A 26,426-nucleotide genomic window follows, 5' to 3' on the forward strand; every position below is an offset into this window, starting at 1 on the left:
ATTAAATGACGTATCTATGGCTCTCATGAGAAGCAGAGAAAAAAAGAGAACTGAGACTCATCTTGGATCCTGTTTCAAGACCACTATTTGTCTGGGCCACGTTGTTTTGTCCACGCCTGGTAAACCCACCCTGGGTCAAGGCGATCTGGCAGAGTGTGGGCCAAAGTAGAAAACCATTTCTCCCTGGAATCCAGTGTAATAAGATCCTGCTTTTCACTTACAGAGTAACAGTACTATGTGGATGTATTTAAAGGAGCGACTTCCTCTAAAGGAAAATGTGCTTGCACACATGGGATGCATTCACAGGCTGAGCCTTTATTTCACAAAGCCTTGACTTTTGGACTACCTTAAGTGGTTTTTTGGTCGTTGTTGCTTTTTTTCAAGTCATTAAATAACAATCAATCTCCATGGGACTTTTCCCTAGCACATCTCTTTGAGAAGCCCATCCCAGAGATTGCATGGAACTTCAAAGCACTCAGAGTGGGGAAGGCAGCTGGTAGTTGCTGAAATCAAGGTTGACACCTGAGCCACTTCCTTGATTCAGAAGGAAAAGGAGTTACAGGCATCTGGAAGCAGCTGCCAGATGGGAGAAAGTTCCTTACAATTGGCTTCGACTTGAAAAATCTCACCCTCTGCCAAATGAACCCGGACGTCTGTGTGCAGATGCTAAGGGACCTCTCTGGGGCCACCCCTTCTGCAGACAGCCCAGTGCCCACTGTCAGCTGGAGTGGCTGAAGAACAATAGGCTTCCTGTCCCAGGGCTGTCACCCTGGGATCCGCCCAGGCGGGTCTCTGCTGTACTTACCTTTGGGCTTAACACCCTGCCCCTTCTTCCTCCTCCTTCCCTGGCTGCCCCCTGCCTGCAGCTCTCATGCTCCAAATTCCCAGTTCTCCTCAGAAGAGTAAATGCTAAGGTGGTGTAGCAGGTAGCTTCAAGAGGCGAATGGCTGATAATGGAGACTCGGGTGCAATCCTCTGCAGCTGTCCAGATAGCAGGCAAACTCTGCTGAGGGTTGCCCGAGGGAACGGCCATGGGTTGAAGTAAACCCACGTTTCAGAGACAGAATTGTAGCCCTATTTGAGCGTTTGAAGGACACCTTACAAGTGTATGGTAGCGGAGGAGGTGGGAAGAAAGCAAGTGTGAAGGATCCAGAGCTGGAAATATTACAGAAAGATCGTGGAGAACCGTAGGCAACGGGTAAAACACCTCAAACAGCAGGGCTTTCCTGGCATCAGAAAGTATGGCATGTGTGTGATCATGAGGTTGTTGGCGGGATCAGGTATCAAAAGATCCCCAACAAATAATTATATAGATGTGAAAAAAGGTGGGGTGGAGTGGAGACCCAAAGCCTATCTGTGAACAATTGGCCCTCCCCGCTCAGAGGGGTTACAAGGAAGGGCCGATTTAACCAGGACGCAGTGTAACACCAGGATGCAGTGTAACACCAGGATGCAGTGTAACACCAGGACGCAGTGTAACACCAGGACGCAGTGTAACACCAGGATGCAGTGTAACGCCGACCGATGAAGCACACATCAGTCTTCTAGTTCCTGAATCCTCCTCCGTGCGCCTCCCCCAACCAGGACTCGGGACCACCTTACAAATACAGCTACACTGGAGTACGCACATTCGCACAGATAGGAGCTCTCGACACATGGAATTCAGGAAGATAAATCCTTCAGGAATAGTAGTGAGAATAGCAATATCATGAGAGTAGGAGGAGGGTGGAGGCAGGTGGGTGGGAAGGAGGAGAACCGGGGAACCCATCACAAGGTTGGATCTATAGTTCCCCCTTCAAAGGGACGAATAACAGAAAGGTGGGTGAAGGGAGACAATGGACAGTGTAAGACACAAAATAACAATAATAATATATAATTAAGGTTTCATGAAGGAGAGGGTGGGGAGGGAGGGGGAAAAAGAGGAGCTGATACCAAGGGCTCAATTAGAAAGAGATTGTTTTGGAAGGTGCTGATGGCAACATATGATCAAGTATGCTCAATACCATTAAGTGATGGATTGTTACAAGATTTGTAAGAGCCCCCCCCCAAATAAAATGATTTTTTTTTAAGTAAGGTAAGGAAGAGGAGCTGCTTTGAAGGGGAAACCTGAAAAAGCATGAAGTTGAAGCTTCGCAAAACAAATAAAGATTCAAGAAGAGTTGACAAGTTACGAAAATCCTCCTCTAGGGGCGTGCTGCGGTCTTGTTCTTGCCCCCCTTAACAGAGTAGCAGGCCTCCTGGACCCGAGTCACCCCCACAACTGTTGTGTTTGAGCCCCTTGTTGCCGTCACCACCCTCTACGTTACCAACCATGTGTCCTTTTCCAGGCACCTGTCTTTCCTGATAACTGTCCAAAGTAGGTTATCATGGCTTTGGGCTGTACTTTTTCCAAGACAGAGGTTTGGTCTTCCAGAAATCCATGGTCCTTGCAGTATTTTTTGCTAGTGCCATAATTCAAATGCATCGATTCTCCTTTGACCTTCCTTATTTTGTGTCCAACTTCCACCAAGGAAGGCCATGGACAATATCACGGACTGCGTCAGGCACATCTCATTTCTCAGAGTGACACCTGGCTCTTGGACACATTAAAGAGGTCTCCCCAGCAGATTTCCCCAGCGCAATATCTGTGCCAGTCGCTACTTATCCCTGCCTTCCAATTGAAGAAGTGGAGGCACACAGTAAGTGATGGAGTTTGAGATCTGAAGCCAGGCAGCCTGGCCCCAGGGTGTGTCAAGTTCTCAAAAGAGAAGAAGTTCCGTTCAATAAAAACCCTTCTCCACTAGTGTTGCTTCTTAGTCACTTGGCTGGCGAGTCAGCTAACCGTGACAACAAAAGACTCGCTCATGTCATTGCAGGAATCCAACAAACAGACTGGGAGTTTGGCTGCAGCAAATACACCATTAAGGCCAATGGAACGCAGTGCCCAAGTGGGTCATCTGGAACCAAAGTTGTCTACACGTGTGAGTTCACCAGCTTTCACGGGGCCAGAGGCAGTAAGAACATAGAAGTGACTTTCACCTCTGTGGGTAAGGACTCTTTTACTAGATTTTTTTAAGTCATAAACATGCTGTATCCTTAAGCAAAATCTGCCAAATAACTGGAAATATCTGTGAGCCAAATGAATTGGAGTCTTTTCTACGATTTGAAGAGTCAGGGACGGTACCCTGGCACAGTGGGTAACCATGTGGCCAGTAACCAAACAGTTTGACCCCACCAGCCCCACTAAGAGAGAACGACGTGGTAGTCTGCTTTGGTAAACGCCACAGCCTTGGAGACCCCATGGGGCAGTTCCACTCTATTCTGTGGGGCTCTGTGATTTGCAATTGACTTGATGGAGAGGGATTGCCTTAGTTTGGGTTCAAGAGCAGGAGTGGGGAGAAATGGCTGCAGGAAGCAGCACCTGCCTCCTATTCATCTGGCCGACGTGGACCGGTTGGCAGAGTTTCACACTCACAGTAGTCCTAGCTCTGATTGAATTTATTGTTCATTTAAAGGAATCCCTTTAACGTCCTCCTTTTCTCCTCCCATTATCCCTTTCTTCCTCGCTTGTGTTCCAACTGCCTGGTTTGCTCTTCCATAGACCTCACCTCTACCCATGATCTCTTATCTCTCACTTCAACTATTCTACACAAAACCCTGTAGGAAGGCTCCCTGGTTTTGATACATGGTGGTTATTTTACATATGGAACAAGGGTTTTTCTTATCTTTCCATTAATTCAAATGTTTGCACTGCCATCAAGGTCACTTTGACTTGCATTGACCCTTTGGTCAGAGTCAAACCGACCCTTTGGTTTCCAAGACTGGAAATCTTGACAGGGGCAAGAGCCTCATCTTTCTCCTGCAGAAGCGTGACGGCTGGGGTCCAAAAGCTGCCCGTCAGTCAACGGCTCAATGCTCCACTCCCAGAGCTCCTAATTCAGTGCAGACCCTTTAGCTCATAAAGCATTATACATTCACTTCTCTCTGCAAAAATGGGAGAGTCAAACTTGCTTTTCCACCCACCTGTAAAAAGGAAATATGTAGATAAACTATTAGACCCCATTTATACAAGTTCGACAAAGGACTTTTATAAGAAATGTTTGCTTCTCTTCTTCATATTTTCTGTTATTGTTTGTATTCTTAGTAAACATCAAATTGGGTTTATCTGGAAACACGATTGTCTGGGAAAACATGATTGCCCATGGGTATTTTGAGCAGTTTGCAATTTTGCATAGCGAAAGCAGTTTTATTCCCTTCCACCTTGAACCCTGGGAGCTGTGTTGAGCAAGTGGGCTTGGAGGCATATTGAATCTTTGCTGAAAGCCACTGCTTTGCGTTGGGACCTCAGTGGAGAATCATGAGAACCAGATTAGGGTTCCACGAGCCTAATTGTGCCCCCAGCTAACCTTGGGAGAACCCAGCTCTCCAGATTCCTCAGCCAGAGAGAGCACTGAGAGGAGCCCAGGTGACCGTGCTGACATGACTTTCGGCTGGGTCCGAGCCTTTGAATCCCAATTTCTAAAGGAAATTGTAGAAATCGTGATTTCTTTTTATATCGATTAAATTTACTATTGATTTATATGAAGAATAAGATTTTACAGTGATTGGGGAAGGCAGGCTTAAGAAACCATTTATCTCTAGAGGACAGAAGTGAATGGCATTTTGAAATGTCAGTTCTGTAAAAAGATTTGATCTAAGCGAAGAGGAAGCTAGACCCACACCAAAAATGAATGGCATTTATATAAGTGTTGGTATTTCTGAGGGTCTCTGTTAAGATTTTCGATGAATAATTCCTCAAGAACCAATGTGAAGATGAACTTCTGAGAGGCGCAGATAGAGAGTGATTTGTCCATAGAATGCCTATGCACCCCAATTCTCCTTGACCTGGGTCTAATTCTTTGGGCAGTAAGCTATTTGATCCCTCTCCATAAAGAAGATCCCCAGAAATCACCCATTTGCTCATTAAAACTCACTCACTGTCATGGAGTCCATGCTGACTCATAGCGACCCCCTGTGGGTTTCTGAGACTGTAACTGTTTACTGGAGTAGAAAGCCCAGTGTTTCTCCCGCTGCGAGGCGAGTGGCTTCAAACTGCTGATCGTGCAGATCACAGCCCTACATGTAACCCCCGTACCACCAGGGCTCCGTGTGTTGCTCGTGAGGAAGTCATTATTAAACACTGATTGTGTACTAGATCCAAGCACACAGAAACCAAGAAGATAGCAGTACCAGCCCTTCAGGCCACCCATTTCTATGGAAGATACAGAACTAGTGAAAACATAACAGGGTGTGGTATTACTACGAAAGAAGATCTGTGACGAGTTGACAATGACGTTGCTCTGAGATCTGAACCGTTTATTCTGCCTTGAGGTGTCACAGAGAAGTTGGAGGGGAACTTGGGTTAAGTCAACCTCCCTAAGTTTGCAACCTTTTGCCCTACTGACCATCAGGAGATAATTCGAGCCACACAAGGGAAGTGCACGAGTCCCTAAGGCATGTGATGGACATGAGTACAGTTCAGAGCACCACCGGGAACAGCCTAGAAACAAGTAAAGCCCAGGAGCGTCAAGGTACCAATCCCATGTTGACAGAAGTCGAGTCAGGATGGCCAATTGTGTCTGTCTCTGTCTTAAAGGTCATTCCTCTGTTGAGATCACCAGAAAGATTAAGCATCGGACTGGTTGCCAGTTTTGTTTTGTCTGTTTTGTTTGCATTCTTTCAGCCAACCTAACAATAACCCCGGACCCAATTTCTGTTTCTGAGGGACAAAACTTTTCGATAAAATGCTCCAGTGATGTGAGTAACTATGATGAGGTATACTGGAACACTTCTGCTGGAATTAAAATATATAAAAGGTTTTATACCACGTGGAGGCATTCTGATGGAGCAGAATCCATACTGACAGTCAAGACTTCAACCAGGGAATGGAATGGTGAGTGGACCACCTGGAAACACAGACTACAGTTCCTATTCAGGAAGGGCCTACGCTGGGACACTTCACCAGCTATAACTGATGTCGGCACATTGAATCCAACAATTATTTGAGAGAAGGAACTGAGGGTCAGAAACAATAAGCAATATGCCCAGACTTGTTGTTGCTAGGTGTTGTAGAATAGGTTCTGACTCATAGTCACCCCCAGATAGGCACAACGCTAAAGGGAAACACTACCCAGTCTTGCCTCACAATCTTTGCTTTACTTGAGCCCATTGTAGCAGCCACCGTGTCAATCCATCTCATTGGAGGTCTTCCTGTTTTTTCCTGACTCTCCACTTTACCAAGCATGATATCCTTTTCCAGGGACTGCTTTGAAATATCTCCCCCAGGTACATGAGGTGAAAGCAAGCTTGTCATCCTGCCTTATGAGGACAGTTACAATGATAATTTTACAAAACAGAGTTGCTTGTTCTTCTGGAAGTCCATGGCATATTTAGTATTCTTTACCAATCCCGTAATTCAACGGCAGATATTTTCTTTCAGTATTCCTTCTTTGTCCACAAATATGCATCTCTTCCAGTCCGTTGGCCAGAACATCCAAATATTTTCCAAGTGCCTTGCCTTTCGTGGGTAAACACATCCAGTGGTATGTCTATTAGGATGTCTCAAGTGGTATTCTAAAGCTGTCTGGGGTTTTTGTTCGTCATTAATGTTTTCAGTACAACTTGAACTTATTCAAACCCATCAGCATTCGCATACACTAGCTCCTGGGATGGTTGAATATTGATCATCACATAATGACTGTATGTTCCTTCCCGTTGGATTTGCTGTTTTCTGTGTCATCTACTCTTTTGCCCCTAGAGTCATTCAGTCTCACAACGTGAGGCTGGGTTTGTCCTTCAGTTTTCTGCGTGATAAACCCCAAGGGTATTATTTTCTTGCGGTTTTCTAAGTCCAATTCCTTGCACAACTCCTTCTAATACGTTACCTTCTCAAGCCGCCCTTTGAACTCATCTGTGCAGCTCTTTTACTTCATTGTTCCTTCCATTTGCATCAATTATCTGTGTTCAAGAGCAAGCTCCAGAGTTCCTTCTGACATCCACTGTGGTCTTTTCTTTCTTCCTGTCTCTTTAATGACCTTGTGATTGTTTCATGTATGATACCCCGATGTCCTCCCACAACGAGTCTGATATTGGGTCATTAGTGTTTAACGCGACCCATCTATTCAGGAGGCAATCTCTGAATTAAGGTTGGTCCACTCGTGGTTGTCCTTTGGCTCTTGTGCACTTATTTTCATTTTCTCCAGCTTGAACCTGAACTTGTTCATGGGCAATTGATGCCCAATTCTTCAGTCAGGCACTGGTCTTGTACAAATTGATGGCATAGTGAACTACATCATCATCTCTTTCCAGATGTGTGGTAGTCAATTTGATGCCTGTGTTTTCCATCGGTGGAGTCCATATATATAGTTTGAATTTATATTGTATTTGAGTGTTAGTCCAGGTAGACTAAAGAAACAAATTCATAGACACATATGTGTGTAGGAAAGAGTTTTATGTATAAGAGCAAGTGAACATTAAGAAAACATCCCAGCCACGTCCAGATCAAGTCCATAAGTCTGATATTAGCCCATATGCCCAATACTAATCAATAAAGCCTTCTTCAGACTCATGAAACACATGCAATGACGTCAAAGGCAGGACGATCACAGGCCAGTGGGTGGAAAGTGTTGTGGATCCAGTGGCAGTGTAAGCATCTCAGCACTGGCAAGGGTTCTCCACATGGCTTCTCCAGGTCAGGGGACTAGTGTAGTTCCATGTGCAATGTCAGCTGCAATGTCTCCCAGGGAGTGAGCTGAAACACACACACACACACAGAGAGAGAGAGAGAGAGAGAGAGAGAGAGAGAGAGAGAGAGAGAGAGAGAGAGAGAGAGAGAGAGAGAGAGAGAGAAAGAGAGAGTCAGAGTCTCCCTCCTCCAAGGAGGAATACAGGAGTTCCCAGAATCTTCAGAAGAAGGACATGCCCACACAGCGGCCTCATTGACTATGACCTGATTGACAGGCTAGACTCCACCCCTTCACTCTTAATCCTACCACAATTTACAATAAAAGGTATTTAATGAAGAAGTTGCTGATATTGCACAACTCTATAATGTGATCTCCACCATTTTTTCTATCACCAAAGCCATATTTTCTGACTACTGTAGTTTCTGCTTTGTTTCCAACTTTAGAGTTGCCATCACTAGTAATTACCAATGCATCTCAATTGCATTTTTGATCAATTTCAGACTGAAGAAGCCAGTAAAAATCCTTACTGTCTTCATTTTTGGAATTTTTGAATGGTGCACAATTTGAATAAGAGAAAAATGCTATAATAACTGGTCTTCCTCATAGACATATGGATTATATTGTCATCGACAGTGTTCTACTTTAGGATAGATCTTGGATTTCTTTGCTCGTGACAAACATGGTGCTATTCCAAATCCATTTGTTACTCATGGCAGAGGAGACCATAAGATTGTCGGGTTCAAAATGACCAACATCAATCCTTTCAACTCTCCAATGACTAGGATGTGGATCTCCATGCATTTCATTTCATTCCTAGATTCACACTTCTTATATTCCACATTTTGGTGACTAATGGGTGGCTGCAGTGTTTCTTCTCCTGTAGACTCATGCCACAATCAGCACAGGAAGGTCCTCGGTGCTTCACTCCATCCACGTCACTATGTGTGATTCTACTTTAGAAGACAATTTTTCTCCAGTCATATGTTGAGGGCCTTCTGATCTGAGAGGTTCATCTTCTGACTCTCTATCTAGCAAGGTCTTCCTGATCTCACATGGTTTCCACCATTGTTTTGGCTGTTGTTTTTAAGAAGTGGATCCTCAGGTCCAGTTACACAACATTCTATCAGAGCAACAACTCTCTTCAAAGAAATTCCAATCACAACACATACCAGATTACCATTTATGCCCTGGATTGGTGACAGTCTTGGCTTAGGTTGCGGAACCTGGTTTGCAACTCAGTTCCAGCCCTAACAAGCTGTTCGGTGGTCTTTGTTCACCGTTGACATCTCGGTGGCCATGGACTAATTTTTCAAACAGAGAATTCAGGTGAAGAGCTGATCCAACATTTTCTCCGGTAATTTTCAGGACGTTGTATTTTCCCTTGAACTAACTTGGCAGGGAGCTTTTCCTCTGCGTAGGCTTCTCAGCAAGTACTTTGGCTGGGTGGTTATTTCATTGCATCTTGTGTTTGCTTCCTTCCACTCAGGAACCTATCACTGTATATTTAGGTATAAAAATTCATACAGTATTGCCACCCAGGATGTCATTGTTCACCCACTGCCTCTTCAGCCAAACATCATGATTGATCCTTTGGAAGTTGCTATTTCGTGCCAAGATCCCTACACCTTCAAGTGCTGCATAAAAGGGTATGAAGACTACAAAGTGACTTTCCAGAGGGATTCCTTTTTCTTTCCTGCTGGTAAGAAGACAACTCTTGATTTGTCTGGGTACTATTATTTCACATAGGTGGGATCTAAAAGTTCACCTTAAAATAGAGAGGTGAAATACAAAGGGGGCACAGAGCAGTATCAGAAACAGAATGCAAATGAGCAGAATCCCATTAGCCTTTTTCTGTACCAGCTTACGGATTCATTTCGGAAGCTGTGGGAGCTTTGAAGGCAGTATTGAAACACCTTTACAAAATTCCCACTTTCCTAATATGGAAAACCAGATATAGCCTCATCGTCCCATCCCTCAGGAAACAACTAGACAACCTAGAAAATTAGCATTTAAATCCATAGCTGAGTAGACAAGAAAGTAAGAGAAATAACCAAGAGCCAAAAAGATTAAGGGAAGGAAAATATAGACACATGAGCTCTGTCTGCTGATGGGACCTCTGACTGTCATATTAGAGGTGCTAATGGTCCTCACCTAAGCAGCCCGCTCACTCCAGGATGCACGATGTCAGGGTCTTTGCCAGGTGTCACACTCACGGAGAAAGTAGCTCAGGAAAGCAGTCTACTGTGGGGAGTTAGGTCATGGTCTCCTCTCTAGATGGGAAAATGTTTCCTTGGGAATCCCAACTGCCCTGCCCTCACCAAAGCATCAGGATTCAATTTAGCCTTCCTACATGATTCAGGAGACTCCAAACTGAGATAGTACTGTGACGTGGGCCGTGGGTAACAACTGGGAAAAATAACTTCTAATCCTCACTGATAAGTGGTACCTGTAACCTGGATTGCTCATAATTCCCACAAAGGTTGACCAACGATAAGCCATAACCCCAAATCTCAAAACCCACAACACCCTCATAGAGGTTTTAAATCTTGCCTATTCTCTCAATAGCTATTCATTGAGGGACTTCTTCATGCAACGCAGCATATTAGACAATGGAAAGGGAGGGAAAACAAACCTGGGCACATATGTTACTGTCCATATGGGTCCATGTCATCAAAGACTATGCATGTACAATTAAATATCCCAAATGGATCATGTAGAAAGTAATAAAAAGGAGAATTTAGGAAAACAGGGACCCAATGAAAATTAGGGTATTCAAAGAAGGCCGAATGATCCAGGGAGATGCAATCAAGCTGGGTGTTGAAGAACTAAAACATTTCAATACTCGGTACGTAGTATGCGGACACCCAGTGCTTTCCACATGTCAGTCTCTGAGCTAGACCCTGGACGGCACAATGACAAATAAGATCAGTGACTTGCTCTTCTGGTGCACAAGGTCTAGTCGAGAAGGCAACCCATATGTAGCTATTAGGCAAGGAGGAAGGCAGGATAGGAGAAATGAGATTTGAGGAGCAAAATGGATACTGAGAAAACATTCTGCTTGTCAAAAATGCACGGACGCAGGTTTGGAGTCAAGAAAAGTAGAGGCAAAGTTTTGGTTAGCACACATGTCATTATGGGCTTGTTCATATCTAAGACCCAGAGGCAAAACACAAATCAACAAAATCACATTAAAAATGAATGTGGTGCGTTCCGGAACTCATGTGGAGACTCACGTCGGGCAGATTTATCCATATCATACGAACTAACAAAACGTGTGTTTTTGATTCTCTTCTTCTGACTTAATTCTTCCTGTAACTTTATCTTTAGCAAAAGAAGTTCATGGGAAGCAAGTGTGTTACAGCTACAGCTTCCTGGCAAGCCCAAAGGCCAGGTGTCCAAAAACCATTGAGATGTTCTGTCACTTTACAAATGCTGCCAATAATTCCGTTCGGAGTCAGCCTATGAAGCTCAAGCTGGTTCCTGGTAAGAGTGTTTCAAGTCACTTCTAAATGTTATGGTCAAGGACAGAAATCCATTTATATCCATTCGCACTCCCATGCCTTCATTCCGCACAGATCTGCTGAGCATCCTCAGTGTGGCAGGCCTTGGGCTGCCAGGGGCATTTAAAACACACATGCTATGCTCCCCATCTCAATGCTAAAAAAGATGGACTGATAAAAAACAGTATCAGATATGATGGGATGCTTACCAAACTTGCAGTGTTTGGGCAGCCGGTAGAGGAGGGTGTCACTCTGCTGGTGACAGGTGGGGTGAGATGAAAGTAGTTAAGAAATCCTTGCAGGTAAATCATGGTTTTGCTGAGTCTGGGAAGCTCAGCAGTGCACTGGAGTGTAAGTGTGGACAGTACCTTTGTTCCGCAGAGACACTCCCTGGAAGTTGCGGCAGAGGGAGACTGTCTCCATTACCACCGCAGGCCTGAGACAGAGTTGCAGGGAAAGCACGTATCTATAAGGAACTGGCACCTGTTTCCCCATCCTCGGTCATCACTTAGCCAATACGCCCTCATAAAATGTTTCCAGGGTAGAAGGTCATGATGTATGCAGCCGCTCTGTAAGAACTCATGCCGAAGGCTCCTCCCCGGTATCAGTAGGGGAGCAAGTGGACATGTGCTGACCCCGCACTTCTGCCGCTAGTACCCCCTCCAGAAGTCTTCCCACTAAAGAACCCCTGTTCTCGGGGGGCTCCCATGGCCTGTCACCCAGCTTGAGTGTCCTGTGTAATTTGTGGCCGTTCTCACGGGCTTAGCAGCTGGGCCCTGGACATCACAGCAGGAAGCAGCTTAGAGTCCCGGGACCTCTCTCTGAGTCACTGAACCCTATGCAAGGGCTGGCCAGGTCACCTCCTCAGTCTCCCTCCCTATCAGTCCAGACGTTGACATGTTTCATTCACTTGCTCTGTGTGCTTCTCCGCTTTCTTGATCCCAAGTCCAGTGTGGCTTCTTCCTCTTCCCAGGAAAGCATACTCACTCATTTTAGAATGTGTACACGATGGCCAAGATTCTAAATAAATAAATGTGAAGTTAAAAACTAGGCAAGTTAAAAACTCCATTCCTCAGAGGGTCAGGGCTCCCTGGGAATCCAGACATTGTAACAAATGTCACTTCCCATTCATCATCGTCAAGGGAAACTTCAAGAGATTGCCTGGAATATTTGGACCATTACAAAGAACAATGATTACCCAAATCTATTGTCACTGAGTAATTTCGGACTCATAGCAACCCTGTTGGGGGGGGGCGGGGAGTAGAACTGCCCCCATAGTGTTTGCAAGGTTACAATCTTGACAAGAGCAAGTTGTCAAATCTTTCTCCCTGGTGGGTCCAAGCCCCTGGGCTTTGGGTTGAGCAGTAACCATGGTGCCACCAGGGCTCCTTCATGCGGCCTGGAATTCCTACAACCAATGAAGTCTTTGAGTAAAGACGATGCTCCTGGACTTTGGCCGCACATGGGCATCATCGAGAGATCCTGAAAAAGAGCTGGTGGCTGGATCCGACCGCTAGAAATTCTGACCTGTTTGGGCTGTCATGAGCTTAGACACCAAGGCCGCAGAGGTGGGGAGGAGGGCGCTCAAAGGCTTCTCGGGTGACTCTAATATCCCAGAGCTGAGGCGCGTTAAATGTCCTTCCTATCCAGGTGGGCACATAACAAACTTGTCATTTTCCATGGGTTTGCTTTTCCACAAAAGAGGAGATTCCTGGGAACTAGGTGGGATGAGGCGTGGGGAAAATATATTCTTTTAGGAAAAGCATGTGCAGATTAAGAAGTCGAGTCTATGTGGGAAGCAATGAGGGGCTTTGGAAAATCAAGGGTATCATGCAATTTGGGACCCTCAGAAAAAGGTCCTTGAAATTAAAGAGAAATAAATGGCTTCTAAAATCAAATGTCAAAATTCTACCAATACCAGACCGTATGTCCACCGGGTTTCCTATGCTTTTTCATTGTTGCTTTATTTCCACGTTTCCATTGTAGCGGAAAACGTCACATGCCAAGATCCCAAAATAGGTGCTGGAGGACCTGGAAAAGTCATCCAGAAGCTGTGCCAGTTCTCAGATGTTCCCGGAAACCATGGCAATCCCGTGGGTGGGATCATCACTTACAAATGCGAAGGGTCCCGGTGGAGGGTTAAGAGGAATGACTGCATCTCGGCCTCAATATATAGTCTGCTCCACTTGGCCAAGGTGAGCCTTTGACCTTGACTGGGGCTATCTGTCTGGGTTACCATATTCTCGGCTTTTAGGAAAAGGGGGCGTCAGTATGTTGATATTGCTCTGAAAGCTTCTCTTACGTATTAATCTCCAAGAAAGCGCCTAAGAATGCTGTCACATGCTTACATAGCAATATGGCGGCCACAAAGCATGTGTTTGCCTCTCGGATCTTGACTGGAACTTCTCAGCGCTTTGTTTCCAGTATCTCCAAGGGTAGACGGTATTATCCTTGCCCTTGACGGTCTTTGAATTATTTTGAGATCCAGCCATAACTCTAGCCTTTTTAGCCAGAGGAGCAATATATAAAATAAGCTTTGTCAATGAAAAAAGGAAAAGGTTGGGCTTTATAATCTCAGAGGTGTGAGAGTTCTTCAGGTCTTAGAATGAACCAATAGTTCCATAAAAGGAAACGCCTAAAACTCACCTGGAATAGATGTTACTGCTATTTGGCACAAGAACATTCCTTCATTTCAACAAAAAATAATTCCATGTCATATCACGCTTCATTTGTTGTCAGTTAGGAACTCATAAAATGCCATGAACTGCAGTAAATAGGTGCTGACCACCAGATGGATCACAGTAATGATGGGGTCCTGAGATAACTAGGACCAAATATCTCACCAATGGGAGATGATTGAAGAAAAGAAAGATGACTAATTTACATTTTATCTAATTATCTTCTGTCTCTTCTCTGGTCACCTACTGAAGTCACTAAAATGCCCACTATGTATAAAGCATTTTTATTGGTGCTGAAACTCAAGCAGTAAATCAGAACTTGACCTCTGATTGCTTAAAGAATATAATCCAGTTGAGTAATTTACACATTAAATTTTGGCTAGGATAATCAGGAAGTTTTAATTTTGATGTCTTTTGGGGGGATTTGAACCTGGGAGATATGAATTATTTTATTATACAGAAATTATCTTTTGAATTCAAAATTGACCCAATTCTAGATACCTAACACATGTTCAATGAAATGTGAGTGTGCTAATCTATTTCCCTTATTTGACTTATCCATTCAACATCCATTTATTAAACATGTACTATATGTCAGATGAACTGACTTGCTCTCTGTTACTTTCTGTAGTATAAAGTAACTTATGTATATATATGTGTGTGTGTGTGTGTGTGTGTGTGTGTGTGTGCGCACACAGATGTATGGAGAAAGACAGAGAGACCAGGACCAATCCTGAACCATGTTGTTAAGGAAGCTATAATTTAATTGGAAAGATATTGAGATTAAAGCACAAGATTTTCATTTCATTAGAGATGTCAATATGTAGAGAATATTAAATAAAACAAGTACTTGCGCATTCAGAGGAAGGAATGTCTCAGAGTTGGAATATTCACCAAGATGCTTTGTGGAGAAGCTACAACATGCTCTCATTCACTTATTATAAGTAGGAAGTAAATAGAGCCCCGGGTGGTGCCAATGGTTCATGTAATCAGCTGCTAGCGAGAGATTGGAGGTTCAAGTTCACTAAGAAGTGCCTTGGAAGAAAGGCCCGATGATCTCCTGAAAAGCCAGCCACTGAAGACCCAATGGAACACAGTTCTACGTGCTACACATGAGATAGCCAAGCATCTGAATTGACTCAATGGCAACCAGGAAAGGAATGAGCTGATTAGAAGTACGCTCTTCATAGATAGGGTGACTAATTTATCATCCAAAGCAGACCACTTTGGATAATGAAAGCGGCATTTGTAATGATTACACTTCTGCAGCAGATATAAACTACAACTGTTGAAGTTATAGTGGGGTGGACAGTTACCTTAATCACTAGCAACTAAGTGGCATAAAAAGAAGAATTAAAAACGTGACAAACGTGCCTGCATTAGACGGACCGCGTGACAATTTTGCTGCACTTCAATCCAGTTCTCTAGCAATAGCATCGGCTTGCACATTGGTCATCAAGTTGACCTAGGCCTTACTGCTCCCCTTCTATGTGTGGCATCATAGGTAGTAGCTCCCTGCAGAAGAACAGACGCACATAAGCTAAGCAAGTTATTCCAACAGAACTGCGAGAGGAAACTGCAAGCACTTGCCCAATGGGACAGAAGGAGCAATAGGGTCTGATGAGAGGATGGGCCACCCAGATTTTAACGTTGAAAGAATTCCAAGGGAAGGAGCGCTTCGGAATGACTAGACAAGTAGAATACAGAAAGGCGAGGGAAGGAGTATTCTGGATAATGGAGTGCATGGATTAAAACCTAGAGGTAACCAAGGGCCAACTGTGTTCTGAGTTCTGAGGACACTTGGTAGACTAGTTAGGGTGGGGAAGAAGCTGCAGAGAGGAGAGGGGTCAGAAGAGATGATCATTTGAAAGTGAAGCTTCTCTTCATCAAGAACCGTTCTCTGATGGCCACCTCTGCACCGAGGACCAATTGTGTACGAGGTTTCAGGAGAGTCAGATGAGTGAAATGCATGCGAAATGGTGTTAACCTTCCCCGGTGAGCATAAGTAAATTTCTGGACACCAGAGGCGTAGCATAGTAAAATGATTATGTCATGAACATCACTCTGGTGGACTAGATGAGAGAGAGACTGTATTTGAGGTGTCAGGGACAGACCCAGAGAACCCGAGGCCTGTACTGATGGGTTTATACTTCTTTTGATTTTTCTTCTACTAGGTTTTGACCACAAGCCCGTCTCAGGATGAGAAGTTCCCGACATATCTGCGTAATCTCTCTGCTAGCACAGGCAAGGTGGAACAAGAAATCAGCGCATCCCCTGGTAATCTAGGAGCAATTATTAGCATCCTTGATTTGCTCTCGACAGTTCCAACCCAAATGAATTCCGAGATGATGACGGTGAGTTTATCCTTGCAAGCGTTTGGGTCTTGCCATGTCACCCCACAGTACTTAAGGTCAAGAAGCAGAAGTCATCAGCAATGCTGTTCCTTCTCTCCCTCTCCCAGTGTCATGCAGTGCTCCGCAGGGGTAGCTGACTCGCATGATCACATAACCTGCTCTCCCAGGGATGGCTGTAGGATAGCAGAGCATGTTTCCAAGATTCCTTTTGAGATTTGTTGAGTGACTCTCTGCTTTGCTTTCTTCATTAAAATAAAATGAATTTTATCTGTCTCACAGCAGAGCTGGGGATTAAAAAAAGAGGTTTTGAAATATGGATAAGGTCATATTTTCAAAGGTCTCAAAGAAAAATATGAGCTTTGAAGCAGTCAGATCCAGGGAGGAAAGAGACTCTACCTGCAGCTATTTGGAGAAAGAAGGTTTGGATGGGTGATACGGAAGAGATACTCCCAGATGTGAACTGGCACGGAAGAACAAACAAGGGGTGTTGAGGCATCCAGAGACCAGACAGTTATGGGAAAGAGCTGCTACAGCCAAGTGAGAACTTCAGTTTTAGAGTATGGACCGCTGACCCAGAGCTGTGTGAGGGGCCTTCAAAAAACACTGTGGACAAATGGAATGAAAGATAATGGAATGTCCCCCACATACTCTCTAAAGCCCTCTGGTAGTCTTGGCAGAGCAGCTCTTGCCACAGATGCAGTGAGGAGGCTGGGGATGGGGGTGGGTTGTGGGAAAATCTATTCCAATGAGTCTCTTCTCCCACACTATCTTATCCTGCCAGGCCTCTCATGGGGAGGACTGAACTAGAGGCCAACTGGTATGCTGACTGGACAACCAAGCCTAAAGCGCCCCTCCTTACAGAGGACAGAACAAGGAAATGAGGGAAAGAGCACAAAGGGGAAGTGATGAGCCCATGTTTGTAGGAGAAAGAGTCTAATTATTTGGCTGAAAAGAAAGATGCCTTTGATACCACTTGCATGGCTCATTTGATGCTCAAGGTCATTTGAGATGACCCCACCCCCACAGGGAAAATCACATTTCCCCCCAAAAAGCCTTTAGAGGTTATAAACAATCATCATCATAAAGCTATCAGTAAATATACCTTCCAATCTGCTCAATTGCCCTTCATGTGTGGTAGGTAGTGGTTTCCATGACAGCTATTGCTTAACCGTTTAAAGCATCATAGATTCAGGGATCCATCTGCCAATTTTCTGCCATAAGAGGACAGGTCTCAGATCCCCCGCTTGTCCGCAGTGCCCCAGCCTTCTATCTCCTCTCACCTGGGCCTCCTCAACCCACTTCCTGGGAGTGTTATGATCATCGTCATCCTGATAGTGCGACTTGCTTTCCTCTGTTGTGTTGGATGTGTGTCGGTCTGACCCTCTGCTCTCTCTACTGTAGCACATTCTCTCCACGGTGAACGTCATTCTCGGCACGCCCACCCTGAGTACCTGGAAGACGTTACAGCAGCAACAGACCAATGAGAGTTCACGGCTACTGGATTCAGTGGAGAGGTTTTCTCGGGCTTTACAGTCAGGGGATAACGTCATTTTGCCCATCTGCCAGACCAATGTGCAGATGAGAGGCATGGTGATCAAAAAGGGCCACTCACAAAACTACAAGCAGAGCTTTGTCTTCTCAGACTCAGATCTCTGGGGCAACGTGGTCATCGATGAGTCCCAGCTGGAAGGCCTGCAGCCAGATGTGTCTATTGTCACCGTGGCCTTCCCAACTCTCAAAACCATTCTTGCTCAGGACATCCAGGCAAACAGTTTGTCAAAGAGCTTAGTGATGACCACCACCGTCAGCCACCATGTCACCACGCCATTCAGGATTTCCATGACTTTTAAGAACAATGATCGTTCGAGTGGAGTGCCACGCTGTGTCTTCTGGAACTTCAAACTCGCCAATTACACGGGGGGATGGGACAGTGATGGGTGCTATGTCAAAGAAGTAGATAGGGACACTGTCTCCTGTACCTGCGACCACCTAACATCATTCTCCATCCTTATGTCCCCTGACTCCCCAGACCCTGGGTCTCTCCTGAAAATACTACTGGATATCATATCTTACATCGGGCTGGGCTTTTCCATTCTGAGCTTAGCCGCCTGTCTGGTGGTGGAAGCCATGGTGTGGAAATCGGTGACCAAGAACCGGACTTCCTATATGCGCCACATCTGTATCGTGAACATTGCCGCCTCACTTCTCGTGGCAGACACCTGGTTCATCGTGGCAGCTGCCATCCACGACCATCACTATCCCCTCAACGAAACCGCCTGTGTGGCCGCCACCTTCTTTATTCACTTCTTCTACCTGAGTGTCTTCTTCTGGATGCTGACGCTGGGCCTCATGCTTTTCTACCGGCTGGTTTTCATCCTGCATGACACAAGCAAGTCCATCCAGAAGGCCATTGCTTTCTCTCTGGGCTATGGCTGCCCCCTTGTCATCTCAGTCATCACAGTGGGAGCCACCCAGCCGCGGGAAGTCTACACGAGGAAGAATGCCTGTTGGCTCAACTGGGAGGACACCAAGGCCCTGCTGGCTTTCATCATCCCCGCGCTGATCATTGTGGTGGTGAACGTGACCATCACAGCTGTGGTCATCAGCAAGATTCTGAGGCCTTCCATTGGAGACAAGCCAAGTAAGCAGGAGAAGAGCAGCCTGTTTCAGATCAGCAAGAGCATTGGGGTCCTAACGCCACTCTTGGGGCTCACCTGGGGCTTTGGTCTCGCCACCGTGTTCCAGGGCAGCAATGCTGTGTTCCACATCGTGTTTACGCTCCTCAATGCCTTCCAGGTAAGTCCTTAGTGCCTGGATTTCAGGAAGTATCTACTCAGGACAAATGACAGTAGCAATGCAAACAGGAGTCGGAATGAGGAAGGATTTCAGTCCCCAGGAGGCGCCCGCCCTAAAGTGCAATCGAGATAAGAAGGACACGTTCCTAGGCTCCCATGGAAGTCCGTGCCCTTTTATCGGCAGCAGTACAACTTAGTTTTATCTGCAGCTTGCTTCTAAATGTCCGGAAGGTTCCTGATAATACAAGCTGGAGGAATGTCTCTTCCCTACCCTGAATTTTGCTCTTTATCCCACATTATCTTAAAGCAGTTTATCCCCTAAATAATAATGCCGCTGTTAAAACAAGTAACAAGTGAAACAAATAAGGCTCATATCTTATAACCTTCACAATATCGTTTGATTGATTGGAAGAGACTAATAATTCCATCCCAGTTCCCATCATAACCTTATGAGTGACGCTGTAGAGGTCAGTGTGGTTAGAACCATAACCAACAGGATTTCTAGTTCAGGGTGGGGTGGGGAAGATAGAGGAAATAGCTTTATGATATTATAGCATTTAAAGTCTCTTAGCAGGGACTTACTCCATCCTCGTTTAACATTATCATATATGAGACTTTGTCTGCAAATTCAGAGGAAAAAGGTAATAACAATGGAATGTCAAGTTAATTAAGCTGCTTATTTTCTTAATAATGTTGTCTCCATATATACCATTTGGACAATAGTATATATAATAAACATCTATTTATTATATATCTCACTGCTGTTGAGTCAATTCTCTCAGTGTGTATATTACATAATGTCATTAAAACACTTCTCTTCCTAATTCTTTACCCAGGGATTATTCATTTTACTGTTTGGATGTCTCTGGGATCAGAAGGTAAGAGCAACAGCAATTTCATGCTTGTAGAAATTGATGGCACTCGGGTGAGTGGAATTGACAATTTGTTCTTTTGAATAATGTAGGTCCAGGAAGCTTTGTTGAACAAGTTTTCACTGTCAAGATGGTCTTCACAACACTCAAAGGTAAACTTAGGCTCTCTGGTGAGTGCCTGTTTCAGGTCCCAAGGTAATCCACTAAAACTGTGACATCAAGCCCAAACCAAGCCCACTGCCATCAAGGCAATTCTTATTCCTAGGACCCTGTGGAACAGAGCAGAGCTGCTTCCTAAGGTTTCCAAGATCTTTGTGGGAACAGACAGCCTCGTCTTCCTTCTGCAGAGTGGCCAGTGGGTTTGACATGCCAACCTCATGGTTAGCAGCCCAATACTTAAGCCACTGCACCACAGGGACTGCTGAATATGGCAGAGTAACTCACTGCCATCAGGTTCATTCTGATTCACGGCAACCCTACAGGACAGGGTAGACATGCCCCTGTGACTTTTGTAAGACCGAAACTCTTTACAGGAGTAGACAGTCTGATCTTGTTACTAAAGAGTGGATGGTGGTTTCGAACTTCTGATCTTGCAGTTAGCAGCCCACTGTGTTATCTTTGGATTTGGGTCATTGATGTTCAATTCATTGTACCCACAAATCTCCTTTCTTCCACCACAACTTTCAGCCTAGATTATTTCATTATCTTGGCTTCTGCTACCCTAATGAATTTAAATGGGAATTTCCATAGCTCAGTTGACATTAACTGAAGGCTAAATGCAAACTTCCAGGAGAATCCCAAGAGGGAATTGATGCCATTAAAAATAAAAAATCTGAGGGATAATGACGTGTAGGATTTTTCAATAATTCATTTAGAAAAGTAACTTGTCTTTCCTTACAAGTTGACATGAGTCATCCTGATTCATGGCAGATCCATATGTGTCAGGTCACACGTGTGCTCCCTGGGATTTTCAATGGCTGGCTTTTGGGAAGCAGACTACCAAGTCTTTCTTCCTAGGGACTTCTGGGTAGATTTACACCTCTAACTTGTTGGTTAGCAACCAAGCGCATTAACCATTTGCACCACCCGGGGATCCCAGAACGTGAACATCAAACTTGAAAAGATATTGAATGTGGATTGCCTATCAGATGTCACAGGTGCTAGAAACTTGTAAACCAGGAAAGCATCTGTTTTAAAGTTACTTGCCTAATATTTGTGGTGACATTTGAGCCACTCCAGGTGGTTCTCCTGCTTGATTTGTTTACAGTAGAAGTTCCATTCATCTTGGTCAACTGAGGGAGCAGAATCAGAAATCAGGTATTGACTATTAAACTGAAACCAAACGCATTAACCCCAGTCAATCCCAACTCAGAAAACTCCAATATAGGGTCTCTGAGACGATCGATCTGTCTCAGGGCAGACAGCCTCATCTTTTCCCAGCGAAGTGGCTAGCGGGTATGAACCACTGGCCTTGCCTTTGGCGGTCCAGCCCTGACCCGAGAGTGCCGCCAGGACGAGCCAACAGCAAGTGATCCCTGCTCTTCGGTCAACAAATTGCTCTTTGTAATGATTGTCTTTTTCTCTCTCTTGCGTCTAGTCAACTTCCCTCGGCTCATCCACACCTGTATTTTCTATGAGTTCTCCGATATCAAGAAGATTTAACAACTTGTTTGGTAAAACAGGTAAGTGGAGTCGCCTGTGTGCCCCTTGGCTGACCAGCACAAGCTTGTTCTGATGCCCGGGGTCCTTCACTTCCCACCCCACCTCCATTGTACATGTATCCCTCCTGCCATTGACTTGCAGTGACCTCATTGGAGAGGAGGTTAAAGTACAGGAACTTGCTCAACTCTCCTACATCACTAGTAGGCTGGTCCAGAGGGCAGCTCCATGCTGTGGGCAACCACTATCTCCTGAAAAATACGATCTGGAGGATCTATACATACCTTTCAAGAGCTTCCTTTCAAGAAACACCATCCATCCAGAAATGAGAGCCTACCATTGATGGCCTTATCCAGCACAGGTCAGGTGAAAGTGGAACAGATAGACCACCTCCAGGTCCTGGTGCAGCAAAGAACTGCTTTAGAAGATCCCACTCCAGGATCCCGTGATGGGGCGGTCCTGTTCCTGTTGGGAGTTGTGGTTGTTCACATGGAGACTTCCAAAACTGTGCATGCACCTATGAAGGAGCAGGCTAGATCACTTTTCTTCGAGAAACATGCGCCATTAAAATGCCCACCTCAGAAGCTGAAGATAAGTAGTATCATCGACCTCGGACAATGGGTACCAACTGTGCTGGCAGATTGAGACGTCCATCCCACGTCAACATCTCCCCAGAAAAATAAGCACCCGCATCCTTTCCAGCTTCTTGAAACCAAGCTGATCTCACAAATGCAGGGTCTAGAAATGTGTCAATCATCCAGGCTGAGACCTTTCCCTGGAGAATTGGCTAGGAGAAGAGCTATGGCTTTCTAAAACTCCAGAGACCCTGTTCTTTTCCAGTCATTCAGTAAATGATTCATGCATGTGGGGTGAGGGGATCCCCACACTGCAACAGGTCCTTAGGAGGGACTTGGCGATTATGGAACATAATAAAGACACAGACAAAGCAGGGAACGGAGGCTCCTTGTCCTTTGTTCAGGACCAAGAGAGTCAATGTCTCTTCCAGTGGGTATATATCACGGGGCTTGCAGACCTTTCATAAAGCATGCACGTTGTATAGCAAACGGATTACATAGTAATATCATAAGTGGGTGACATAACAAGCAAGCAGCGAGATGAAGCATCATCTTGACCTAGTGCTAGATGACTTCCAATGCCCCTGAGCCCTCCCCGGGGAGAAATCTATCAGAAGAGTTTGCTGCGGTTTACAGTGGGTTGGCCTACGGAACCTGATTGTACTTATCTACAGATAACTTCCAGGCACGGGGACTAGCAGCCGCAGGAATGATGCATTTTATATGGTAGCTCCTTTATGACTGCTCCTTTCTGGGGGGTTATTGGAGGCACTGTGTTCAGTCATGGAGTGCATATTGAGATTTATTTATCTCGCATAACCGTGAGGGTCTTCCCCACCAGAGTCGGCTTTCCAGAGCTGTAGTTGCGAGCACAGGGGACTGAAGCTGTAGCACGTTCTCAAACAGGCCCGCAGTTGACCACAAGTGAAGCTGCCAGACCTTCCTCACATCTCATTTGGAAAGTCACCATTCTACCTGTTGTCCAAGACTTAGGTAGTCAGGATGTGGCAAGACCACCTTACCCTTCGGCAGCTCACACACACCATTGGCATTCAGATGAGGAAAGCAAGAACTCTATGGAATCCTTAAATTGGATCTGAACCAGGCGGTGCGGAAGGCTCCATCCACACATGCGCCGCTGGCTTGTGTGTCAGCCAGATAGCTGCTGGAGCGGGGCTGTTTCTGGAATCAGCTGGGTGTCGGAGTCTGAGATACCTGGTCATCGTCACTTGCCATCACCTTTCGAGGGTCACTGATGCAGTCGCGACTCCGGTCCGTTGGAGGGGCCTGCAGTCACTGTAACTCTGGTTTATGTTGTTGGCAGCCCCAAAGACTCCTCCCAGGCACTGACGGAAACCTTGTTAGCTGTGGCAGTTCCCGAATCTGATGGTAGGGTAGGCACTGTGTCTCTCTCCTTCTCCATCACCCCCACATGCACCCTCTTCCCTCCCGACACTCAGCACCCTGACACCCTTGCCATGGAGCTGACATCTTTCTCCGACGTGGTCCAGAGCCTGCCCTCCCTGCTGCACTGGCTCCCAGCACTTTGGATGGTGTCTCTTGATTTCTGCTTCTTTTCTGGACCTACTGTTTCTTCCCCTGTGATATTTTTTTCCCTTCACTCGATGCCTCTTCACAACCTTTCAGCTTGGCTTCCAGAGCCCTTCCAAGAGCTTTCCCAAGTCACTCCTCCCAAGGAGACCGGGAGGTCCTAGCCCCTGCATGCGGTGGTGTGTGGAGCAGCTGGTCACGTGAAGCTCTTTCTTCCTTCGTAGGCATCTGGCTGCTGGTCTGACGGGAAGTAGCTAGTGCTTGCCGGCTGCGGTGCTGCTGCCTTGTTTGCTCCCTGGCACTCTGGGTCCTGGGAGGCGGGCCGGCATGAGTAGATTCCCAGGTTTGGCCGAGCTTACCCGACTCCTACACCAGAACTCCACGTTAGACCATGAGATGCTGTTCACACTCCGGGGTCACCCAGGTGTGTCTCTAAGGCTGGGCCGCTGCTCTGTTTTGCAGGAACATACAACGTGTCCACCCCAGAAACGACCAGTTCATCCATGGAAAACTCATCCAGTGCTTACTCCTTGCTCAACTAGGAACAGGAGAATCCAACCCGTGTGACCTCTCGGACACAGTGGCTGTGCTCAGAAAGAAGCGACCATGTCACAGCGAGGGGTAAACTGCGCTCGGCAGCCTTCGGGAAGCAGATCCCGCAAAGACTTTGCCCACGAAGGGCGGGCGAGGCTTCGTTTTGTAAAGACAGACTAAATGCTGGATGTTTATTTTTGCTTCCCTCCCTCTCCCATGATGCCAAATGTGTGTATAGTATTTAAGTCGAAGTCGCGTCCCCACCCCCCACCCCGAGGCCCAGCTTCTCTGTCTATATTGTAAAATAGGATTCTGAAGAGGTGTTTTCACGTTTCACACATTGAGCATAAAGATAAGTATTGATTCATGGAATCAGTCAAAAGGTAATGCCTGCGATACTCCAATGAATTCTTTTTGGGGAGGAAAAAAGACAGAAGGGAGGGAGGGGGAGGGGGAGAGATGTCAGGGCTTCGAGAAGGAAGGGAGGAAGGAAGGAAGAAGCAAGGGATGAACGGAATATGGGAAAACAAAGAAAAGCTTACGGATAAACAGCACTCACAGCCAGATGTTGATTTCCTTGTGAATAATCTCATAAGAGCTGCTCAGATGCTGTGACGTTGGGAAGAGAAAACAGCTCAAAATGGAAACGGGAAGGCCTAGGGTGTGGAAATGGGTGTTTTCAGTCAAAGAGAAAAAATAAAATAAAAGGCAGTGGAGCAAATTAAAAGGACATCCCCCGATCAGGGTGCTTCCCATGGTTAATAATGTTGACAGCCATACGTGGAAGGAAAAGGGAGTCCCTTGAGGTTGAACATATGCAGTCCGTCGGCTGTTACATGCGAGCTGAGTGGAAGGAATCTGCAGAGAAATATCATGTCGAGAGACTGTATTAGACCCAAGTAGACACATACTGCTGATTACCTTTCCAATAACCTGTCAGCCATTTGCCGCTAAATTGGCTCCCAACTCATGGCGACCCATGTGGGTCAGAGTGGAATGCCCCTGCCTCCCCCCCACCCCCGCCCACTCTCCTGTATTTAACGGCTTTAACCAGGTACTTCTCTGTGCATCGTAGAATAGATTTTAATCATCTGACAGCACTGTGTATTGTTGATGTTCCTGTTATGGTTACTGTGGACTGCAGGCTCCTTGGCATGTTATATAGCTCAACTCTGTATCACTTCTTCCCGTCCTTAAGTGCCAGGCCAATATACAGTAAGATTTTTGTACAGTCTCATTTGTGTTTATTCCAACCACTTAGAATGCTCCCAGAGAGAAGTAGTAGGGCTGGTGATTCTCTGTGCCAAGTGGCTCTGGGACTTCTGAACAGATAATGGATCTTCCCCCAAGGAGTTGGTTGTTTCTGGGTTGTGTGTGTGCATGGCTCTGAATACTACAATTATTTATTATCATGGCAGCCATAAGGCTAACCCCAGCATGAAAGATACAGCCACTGTCCATTCCCAAGCAAAGTCTCATCTCAATAGGACACTGAGACAAGACAAACTGTGGGTCTAGGTGGGGGCCATCGGGGATGGGTGGTGGTCATGAGCACTGAGAACCCAAAAGGGGCCCGCCTGCAAGGAGATGGGGCCAAAGATGTGACATTTCACAAGCACATATTGAGGTTCGAAGAATTTTCCTTTAATAGATGAATTTTTAAAAACTGTCTCCCTTGTAATTTTTCATTTGACATTATATTTCTTCTTCTTTATCCCCAGGGGAAAGGGATGGGGTGTCGTGTGGGCTAGGAACCCTAACAATGGCTACCGTAGATGAACTCCTTACTTCTACACATTTGTAAAATAAAGGACTTAGACGTTTATTCCAAATCTAAGAATTGTCCCATTATTTTCCCAGTTGAATGGTTCCTTATGGAAAGCATCTCAAGGAAATAGCCATTGGTCTATGAATGCAGACCAAGGTCACCAGGGGATGGTCAACTTTGGTCAGAAGTTCAATGTCAAGAAAACAGGGCAAGAGGGTCAGTTAGGAGACAGCCAAACTAGAATTCGATTTTAGAGAAAGGTGACTGCTTGATGTGGAATTGAATTTGGTTTCTGGAGTCCATCAAGGAGAAGCGAGCCAGTGTTCTAAAGCAGTGTTTTAGAACAGTGTGCATCTGGCAATTTTGACCAAATTAGTCACGGAGGACCTGAGAGGAGGAAGTGGGTCTATATTGACTAACAAAGGAACAAGACCTGC

At 45.6% G+C, this 26,426-nt stretch overlaps 1 protein-coding gene across 2 annotated transcripts in view; it reads left to right on the forward strand.

The window, feature by feature from the left end:
- ADGRF5 (adhesion G protein-coupled receptor F5) overlaps positions 1-26,218 on the forward strand; it is a 56,270-nt gene extending 30,052 nt beyond the window's left edge. The window contains exons 10-21 of one of the 2 annotated variants that reach the window (XM_075554999.1): positions 2,856-3,026; positions 5,702-5,911; positions 9,190-9,402; positions 11,031-11,186; positions 13,190-13,398; positions 16,056-16,235; positions 17,637-19,031; positions 19,867-19,908; positions 19,995-20,054; positions 21,500-21,584; positions 23,461-23,525; positions 24,150-26,218. In XM_075554999.1, coding sequence (XP_075411114.1) covers positions 2,856-3,026; positions 5,702-5,911; positions 9,190-9,402; positions 11,031-11,186; positions 13,190-13,398; positions 16,056-16,235; positions 17,637-19,031; positions 19,867-19,908; positions 19,995-20,054; positions 21,500-21,584; positions 23,461-23,486 — 2,747 coding nt within the window. In that variant the 3' untranslated portion in view covers positions 23,487-23,525; positions 24,150-26,218. The remainder of the gene's footprint in view (positions 1-2,855; positions 3,027-5,701; positions 5,912-9,189; positions 9,403-11,030; positions 11,187-13,189; positions 13,399-16,055; positions 16,236-17,636; positions 19,032-19,866; positions 19,909-19,994; positions 20,055-21,499; positions 21,585-23,460; positions 23,526-24,149) is intronic. The other variant, XM_075554998.1, reaches the window with a different exon arrangement.
- Positions 26,219-26,426: the final 208 nt, after the last annotated feature.

This window comes from Tenrec ecaudatus, chromosome 7 (assembly GCF_050624435.1).
Source record: "Tenrec ecaudatus isolate mTenEca1 chromosome 7, mTenEca1.hap1, whole genome shotgun sequence".
In the NCBI taxonomy this organism is placed as follows: domain Eukaryota; kingdom Metazoa; phylum Chordata; class Mammalia; order Afrosoricida; family Tenrecidae; genus Tenrec; species Tenrec ecaudatus.